This window comes from Vidua chalybeata, chromosome 11 (genome assembly GCF_026979565.1).
Source record: "Vidua chalybeata isolate OUT-0048 chromosome 11, bVidCha1 merged haplotype, whole genome shotgun sequence".
Lineage (NCBI taxonomy): Eukaryota > Metazoa > Chordata > Aves > Passeriformes > Viduidae > Vidua > Vidua chalybeata.
The window spans coordinates 13,165,073-13,173,567 of record NC_071540.1 but is presented as its reverse complement, the minus strand read 5'-3'; the positions used below and the strand labels follow the sequence as shown (position 1 = coordinate 13,173,567).

The 8,495-nt window shown below is 48.2% G+C and overlaps 1 protein-coding gene across 1 annotated transcript; it reads right to left on the bottom strand.

Moving 5' to 3' along the window:
* Nucleotides 1–492: 492 nt before the first annotated feature.
* OGFOD1 (2-oxoglutarate and iron dependent oxygenase domain containing 1) lies at nt 493–8,467 on the bottom strand. The gene is made up of 13 exons (XM_053952494.1): nt 8,317–8,467; nt 8,040–8,185; nt 7,897–7,943; nt 7,328–7,428; nt 6,812–6,928; nt 5,899–5,990; nt 4,742–4,867; nt 4,237–4,350; nt 3,838–3,917; nt 3,407–3,702; nt 2,409–2,531; nt 1,538–1,596; nt 493–1,037 (listed from the first exon to the last, which is right to left on the bottom strand). The coding sequence occupies exons 1-13, from the start codon at nt 8,465–8,467 to the stop codon at nt 876–878; spliced, it is 1,614 nt and encodes a 537-aa protein (XP_053808469.1). The 3' UTR covers nt 493–875.
* Between the last annotated feature and the right edge of the window lie 28 nt (nt 8,468–8,495).

The window sequence follows — 8,495 nt, the reverse complement described above, 5'->3', positions numbered from 1 at the left end:
TGACACAAGCCACATTAAAACCCAGGAGATCCCAGGACATAACAAAATGGACACAAGGCCATGCTGTTGGGTGACCTCCCTATTACCTGTGGACACCAAGCCAGTAAAAGGTAAGTTGCCTCATTCCTGCTTCCAGTCCCTGGCCCCTGTTCTGAGGCTGGAGCTCAGAGCTATCTGCACACACACCCAAGGAGAGTGTGCAGGAGGAGGTTTCTTCTTGGCTGTTTAGCTTGTAAATTCTTTGGAAAGAGGGCTGCATCTAGGTCTGTCTGCACAGCATTTAGCATAATAAAGTCCTGCTCCTTGTTATGGTGCCAAGTGCTACCCAATGCCTTTATAGCCTCACTGTCTTCCTTCCCAACTCCACAGAGTTGTGCAGCTGGAAAAACCTCGTATTTCCCATGGCGGCTCCTTTGTTTTTGTCTCAGGAACACAGTTAAGCCCCAGAAAATGTCTTGGGCATTTTCTAACAAAACTTGCCTGACCAGTGTATGAAACATTTAACTGACGCGTTTCCTTTTTTTTTTAATAAAGTCAGTCAGCAGCCTGGGGCAATGGACCGTTGTAATTCTCACCCTGATGGGTCAGAGATGCCACTGTGCTGCTCCCATGAGAAAACAGCTGGAAAGGTGACAGTTGTTGTGACAACCTCACCTACAGAGCACTAAAAGCAGTTGAGAGTGTGTTACAATGGATACAGGAAAAGACTGAATTTCCATTTTTGCAGTAAAAAATAACCCACCTGCCCCCCATTATGCAGTGTGATGGAGTTGCACAAGCAAAGTTTGTCTGTGCTTAGGTCAGAGCTGAATGTCTGGGTAGCAACCTGCCCACCACCCACTACTGTTCTCTGTGACAGTGGTCACATTACACCATCACTCATAATAGACAAAGGAAAAATCCCAAAATCCTGTTCTGTTTGGATGTTTGTTCAGGCGTTCCAAGCTTCGATGGTTGATGTATTTCACAAACTTCATCGTTTCTTTATCTCTATAAACTAAGGCCAAGCAGTTTTCCTCTGGATTCACTGTCAACAGCTAGATGACACAAAGATAAGGAAGGAAATCAGTTTCACATAAATAGCTTTGATAAAATTCTTAAGAAAAACCAAAACTGTTTCAAAAGTTAGAACAAAGGGTTGTTAGAAAATGAACTGTGACACTATTTTTATTTTAATACCCTTTACCTGACTGTTCAGAACTGTCACTAGTACTGATGCTGAATGGGACCCCAGTGAACAGCACTTCCCTGGACAAGTGTTATCCCTGCCTTGTGTCCCTTCAAGGCAGGCTTCCCAAACAGCCCCGGGTGCAGGTGCCATGAGGCACTCTCAGGGCCCAGGTCTCATGCTTTAGGTTAATAGCAGCCTCTTGAAGCTGAGGCCAGAGCTTTGCCCACGAGCAGTGACTGGGGCAAGGAGACTCCAGTGTGCAACTGAGCGCCCTCAGAGTTATGTTGGCATTATGACAAAGTGTAATTATGTCTTTCCACCCTAAACAGTTTTATCTGATTTGCAGCTAGCAACTGAGGTCCTTACCTCTTCATCTTCACCTTTAGCAATGTAGGAAGTAAAGCCACCATATTCAGGATCCCAGTCTTAAAATAGAAAAGAAAGATTCTTAGAAACCTCAATGCTGTTCACGGTCCACACAGCCTTCCCTGAGATGCCATTTTTTCACCCTGTTCCCCAAAGTTACTGGATACAGGGTAAGTCTTTACCTCCTGCCAGTCTATTTGTTTTCTTCTGTTCAGAAACAACTTGAAGCAAGTGTACTGGATTTGCCTTTTATGGTAGATGAGCTATTTAAAGTTGTTTGGTGCACTGCTCCTCACCTGTAGAACAGTTCTGCCCTAGCAGATATGCCAAAGGATTATGCCAAGAGGCTGTATATTTTGGCCTCATCTGGTCTAAAATGCTTGTGTTTAGATTTTTTTTTTACCACTGTCTAACTAGCAATCAACCCAAAATGCCTAGGTATGCCTAAAGTAACTTTTGAAAACGTTGAGCTTTGTAAATTGGAGGTGTAGTGAAAATTCTGATGAGAAAAGGGATGGAACACTCCTGGTGGGTATTGTGGCCACCTGAGCCTCCAGCGTGCCCAGAGCCCCTGCTTAGCAGAGCGAAGGTCTGGGAGGCTCAGCCTTTCCCTCTGTCCAAGCGCCACCTCCTGGCGCAAGCTGGAAAGGCCAGAGATGATTCCAAGGCCACAATACCAAACCTCTGCCTGAGTACTATTGAAAGCAGGGTTTATGCCAAAGTGAGGACTAGGACAAAGTCTACAGACACCTTCTATGTAGGAAAATGCAGGGAAATTTTGGCTGTTTTAGAACTGCTGACAACTCAGAAGTCATTCCTTTATGCAAGCCTTGTAAAAGGAGAGTCTGACATCTCTCTCTCATCCACTTACCTTCACAGCCACAGAAGAAGAGCAGATCAAGAGCAAATTCTGTGGCTTGAGAGTCGTGGACAAGAGTATAGTGCCCGTGGGTCCAGCGTCGCAGCTCCCCCGCACACACAGGAGTGCCTGAGCCTAGGAGAGGGCACAAACACCCAGGGAGAGCCATGAAAGCACATCAGCTGAGCTCAAAGCATGTGAGGAGCTCAGTGATCTCACACCACTGTGAAATTGTCTGCTGGCCCCAGTGAAAAACGGTAAAATCACATATCACATGTCAGTATCTTTCCTAGAGGTGACTCTAGGTTAGGTACTTCAAATGATGTGTAGGAGTGGGACCAAGATGTGCTCCATACATCCTTTGCTCCTGGTAACTGTTCTGGTGGGATTTTTTCAGTAGGACTTGTTTTTTTTATTACCTTTTATTCCAGTGTCCACTAACTTGTCTTAGTGCAAGATGAGCATTTTCAAAAATTCTACCCTTAAACTTCAGAGCCACTATTTTAAATAAACATCCCCAATCAAAATCCAAAATTAATCTAATCTTTCACAGTTGTCGCTGCTGACAACTAAATTCAACTAAAGTTGTTTAGGCTGACAGTGTTTTCTGAAAGGTTGAATCCTAGTTTTAGGTATCCATTTTCTAATTCTAAAATTGTTTTACTTCTGACCTGCTCACCTTTCTCTTTTGGATTTGTTTTCTCATACAAGAATATGCTTTATATGAAGCAGGGGTATGTGGATATAAAAACCACATAACTATTGACAAAAGATTAACAGTCCCCCCAGAAGTCCCACCCTCAGGACTTAGGTCTGTTCAAAATGGTATCTTCAAATTAGTCATTGATTTACTCCAAATTCTTTGCAATGGTCACTGATTTCAGATAATCAGTCTAAAATGCTTTAGGTTCCATGTTTGTGCTGGTTGCAGTACAAGGTGAAACACTAGTTACATGAAAATCACTGGGAATTTTGTTTGAATCCTTTTACACTGCTGCTGCTGTACTCACTGCTGTGAGTCTCGCCGTCCTGTGCTTCAGGGGTGTTCTCAGGTTGGTGTGGCTGATGGGGGTTGCCATTAGCTGGTTGCTCAGTCTCTTCCTGCTCAGGTTTGGGACTGCTTTGCCCACTGGTGTCTGCTGCTTGTCCCTCCTCAGCATCTTCATCCTCATCAGAGGGAGCCAGGAAGTGCAGTTTTAGGCCAGTGAAGTTGGAAAGCAGTAAAAATAAGGCCTCAGAGCGCAGCAGCTGCAGGAATTTCTTCAGGGTGTCAGGGAGGCTGTCTTCCTCTGCTGCCTCATAGAGTCTGAAAGACAGCAGATGTATTCCTTGTGGGAGAGCCAACAAAGACCACGTCTAGAACAATAGCACTGACCAGTGCAGCCTCATGGCAGCTCCTGCTCAGCCTGATCACCGGGTGCAGCGTGCTGTCGTTCCCCACCTTTTATTGGCTGGCCCCCGACTACTCCAGTGGATCTCTTCATTCTCCAATGCTTCACACAGTAGTTGGTACTTCTCTTTCTAGGAGAAAGAGATGCAGAAATGTTAACATTTAGCTCCCAAGAAAACAAGGTTGAAGACAAGTGTTTTATTTTTGCTGAGTGCCAATGCAGTAGTGCACAGGCAGTCAGAGGGGATAATTCCACAGAATCAGAGTGGTTGAGGTTGGAAAGGGCCTCTGGAGGTCACCTGTCCATTCTCCTTTAGGTGTGAAACTTAGAAGGGTTTTTGTTTTAATGGATGTGCAAGGAAGCCCTTTCCGAGCCTTCGTGCCATGTAGTGCCTGCCAGCCCTCTGACCAGTTCTGGCAGATCACATCAAATGCAACCACTGGGCTCACCTTAAGAAAGTCTTTCAGGAGAATTTCTGATCGCTCCTCAAATTCCTCCTGGATTTGAGCTTGGGAGTCCAGGTCCATATAAACTTGATTGATCCACTCATACAATATTTCATGCTGGAAGGGAAACAGATAAGAACACTGAATTTTCAGAAGTGAAGAAGATTCCCCAATTCCCCCCTACTGAGCTGGCCACAGAGCTGGATTCTTACACACAAATACAGGTGTAGCATGGTACTTCCAGATGGGCTTCTTGAGTACCTGCTGCACGAGCAATGAACAGGGTTTCATTGCACCACAGGTATTCGCCACATTCTCTGAACTACTCTAGGTATGCAAAACATACAAAGATGCACAAGAAAGAAACTGGATACAAATTTATCAACAAAAATGAAAATGAGAATGGGATAATGACTAAAGCATCCCCAGTGCATTGATGCATTCCCTAACAGGTATTACAGGAACAGAGACAGAAATGCAGATATGCAGATATAGGCTTGTTACTCACATCATAGGGGATGTGTGGGCTTCTGGCCAAGGGGGCTTCAATGTGCCGTGCAGGTCTGGCCACAGACGGGCCGTGGAACCAACCGCTCACTGACAGGCGGCACTTCTGCGACACAACTTCTGACACCTGCAGCAACGGTGGGCAGCACGTCACGGGTCAGACAGGGACCAGGTGTAACCAGTGCCATGCAAACTCCTGACAGGAGATGGACTCTGCTCCAGAGAGCCCACTGCATACACAGAAATGTCAGACAGGCCTAGACCAGGACAGATTATCAGAGAGAGGCCTATTGTCCTGAAGTCCATTGCAGGTTTCCAGAATTCCAGTCTAAGCTTTTACTCCAAGTTCACAAAGAATCCATTCTCTCTCCTCCTCTGAGAGATTTGAGTAATGGATTTTTAAGACAAAATTAAATCCAACTAGACGCTGCTCTTAATTAACAACTGTGAGACATAAATGACACAAAAATAGCCCCCTAAGTGGCCTAGGTCAGGACATGCCCAACCTATATCATTGATCATCTTCCTCTCCAGCCTCTCTGGCCCTGTTTGATGTTCCTGGTACTCTCAGGTACACAGGAGTGTCAGATTTCAGTCAGGTGTTTCTGTCGTGCAGATCCCCAAATTATTCATCCTGTTCCCAGTCTTCTTCCTGACAAGTGTCACAGAGTACTCCTTAACTGTATCAGCATTTCTGCTGCAGGGCACTGCACCATGTCTGTGTCACTGAAGGGGTACAGCCAGATCTGCACAGTGCCCTTGCACTGTTGGCAAGGTGATGGATGGCCTGAGGAGCTCTTCTGGAGCAAAGTCATGACCACATCAAAAATATGAGCTAGTTTAAAACAAGCTAACAAACAGAAACAAGTGAGAGCTAAATTCACAGCAGTGGCTTGCCAGGATAGTAACACAAAAAGAAATGGAAATTTTTCTTTCTCAGGATGATGCAGCTAGACTGATGGTTTAAAGTTGGTTGGTTGGTTTTGTTGGTTCTTGTCCTCCTTCAAGTCCTTGAAGCCCTTCTTTAGCACACAGCACTTTGCACAAGTATCCACTCTACCCACCATTCTTCTCCCTCCCCATCAGGACAGTAATAACACACAGAATGAATAACCACAACAATGAGGATTAAAAAGTTAACAAGAGACAGCTCCTTGCCTGGTGGAAAGAGACTGGAGACACTTCAAAGAAAACCAGTGTGTTCCATGAAGGCACTAATGACTTGGTGATTTGCTGTGGCTGAAAGTGTTCTGAAGAAGAAAACATACTCTGGTTAAGATATGAACTGGGACTTCTCTCTGACAACATGACTCTGTGACTGGTGGGACACCTGGGTATAAGGCATGGAGCTCAGAGCAAGGGCTTGGTGAGGAATCAGTGCACCTCTGCATGGAGACAGGAAGAGAGAGTTGGGGCTGTTCAGCTTGGAGAAGAGAAGGTTCTGGGGCAACCTAAAGCCTCTTCCAGTGCCAGAAGGAGCTACCAAGAGTGCTGGAGAAGGAGTTGGGACAGACAAGGGCATAGAATAACAGAACAAGGGGGAATGGCTTCAAACAAAGGGTGTGTTTAGATTAGCTATTAGAAAGGAATTCTTTACTATGAGCAGTGAGGCACTGCACAGGTTGCTCAGAGAAACTGTGGATGCCCCATCCTAGAAATGCTCAGTGGGGTTTGCAGCATCCTGGTCTACTAGACCATGTCCCTGCCTACAGCAGGCGGGCTGGAACAAGATGAGCTTTAAGATTCCTTCCAACCCAAACCATTCTGTGGTTCTGCTGCTGGAAAGGGAAGTTAGTCATCAGTCTGGAGTTCCAAGCACATTTACTGGCATCACTTCCATCTTGCCTCTACTCCTGACCCCTCCAAAAGTTTGTCTGCTGTTGCCTCTTAGCACTGTCTGCAAAGCCTGCTACAGCCCATCCCTAAGGGACACATTTTACTTATACATCAGCTTCTCTGCACAAAGGAGAAACTCTTTATCTCCCTTCTACTGTTTGAGGTGAGAATGGCTGCAAGGGGCACATAAGCTTCATCTTTTTCATCCACCTGAGGATGAGCTTGGAGCTTTTACCGTCTGTGCTGTACAGATCCAACGTTCCCCCATCACTTTTCTCCCAGGGTGGGACGAGGTACAGAATGAAAGCAATTCTCCGACCTTCCAGTTCGTCATCGTGGCACAGCAAGACATCTGCAATTACACATGTTTTGCTGCTGTAGCATCTTTCCAGTACACGCATGATTCATTCCAATAACTGCTTCCCAGCTTTGTCCCCGCAAGGATATGACAAGAAAAAACATGCTCTTTCCAAGAACTGCATTTTCACTCATCAGCATCACCAGCCTGAGATCTGCAAGATTCACTTCTGTGGGACTGCACTGCAATTGACAGATTGGGCTACTCTGAAGGTACAGGCAGTTATACACCAGCAACAGTTGTTTCATCATTTGTACTTAATTTTCAGACACTGTTTTACTGCTGACAGCCTATAGGACCCTCCGGAACTAGAATAAAATTAGGTATTCTACAGACATTTTGCTCCCCGCACATGCACAGAAGCTTTAGGGAAAGGATCGCTTATAGACTGACCAGTATATTCATATTTAGCACAGGATATGTCAATAGTTGGCTCCAGCACTATCTGGGTCACAGCAGAAAGCCACACTTGGAATTCTTCACACAGAGCATGCCTGAGAAGATAAGCACACAGTAAGTGTCCTCCTGTGTTATAAACATATAATCATAGACGAAACCAATTTATTGCCTCCCTGCCAACTGTTTAAACAGTTACAGGTGCTGTTGCTGTGAGTGACAGTGTGCTTCTCTAGAATCACACCGCTACTGGCCAGGAAAACAGCCCAGTGCTCACAGCACTGCTGGCAATAACCAGCAGCGAGCATGCAACCAGTCGGAAGGTGCACCGGGAAGCGTTTCAGAGGTGACAGATGCAGAAGAGCTGAATATGGATGAAAGCTGAACAGACTTCAGTGCCCATGGCAAGCACAGAGCAGATTCAGCTCTCCACAGCCGTTTTTTGACCCGAGTATGGGGGCAGAAGGCGGCCACGCCGCGGCCCCACCCCGCAATCACCTTCCTTGTGGAGCCACCACGCTCTTGCCCCCACCCTGAGCGGGCAAAGCCCCGAGCCCACGCTTTACCTCAGGGCAGCGACGTGGGGCTCCGGGCTTGCCCCCAGCTCCTCGGACTGCGGCGGCCCATGGAAGAGAAGAAGGGACGGGGTTAGCGTGGCTCGGCGCAGCTCAGCTCGGCCCGGCCCGGCTCAGTTCGGCCCTGGGCCCACCTGCCGCAGCGAGAGGAGGTCGTTGCGCCGCCCGCGGAAGCCGAGGCCCAGCAGCTCATCCCGCAGCGCCTCCGCGAAAGCCGGGCCCGCCAGGAAACCGGGAATGACACCGTGCCGGAACGGGGCCGCCTCCAGCACCACCGCTTCTGCAAGGGAAAGGCCGTCGGTGAGGGGCGGGGAGCCGGGCCACGCTGGACCGTGCCGGAGCCGCTCCCCGCGGGCCCGGCCGGGCCGTACCGTGCCGGAGCCGCTCCCCGCGGGCCCGGCCGGGCCGTACCGTGCCGGAGCCGCTCCCCGCGGGCCCAGGCCGCCCCCACGCGCTCCCGCAGCGCCGCGTCCCCGAGGGCCGCGCAGAGCTCTGCGCGCGCCTCGCGCCTCCCGCGCTTCGCCGCCGCCGGCGCTGCCGCTCCGTGACGCTTGGTGGCCATGGTACCGTCCGGCCGGACTACAACTCCC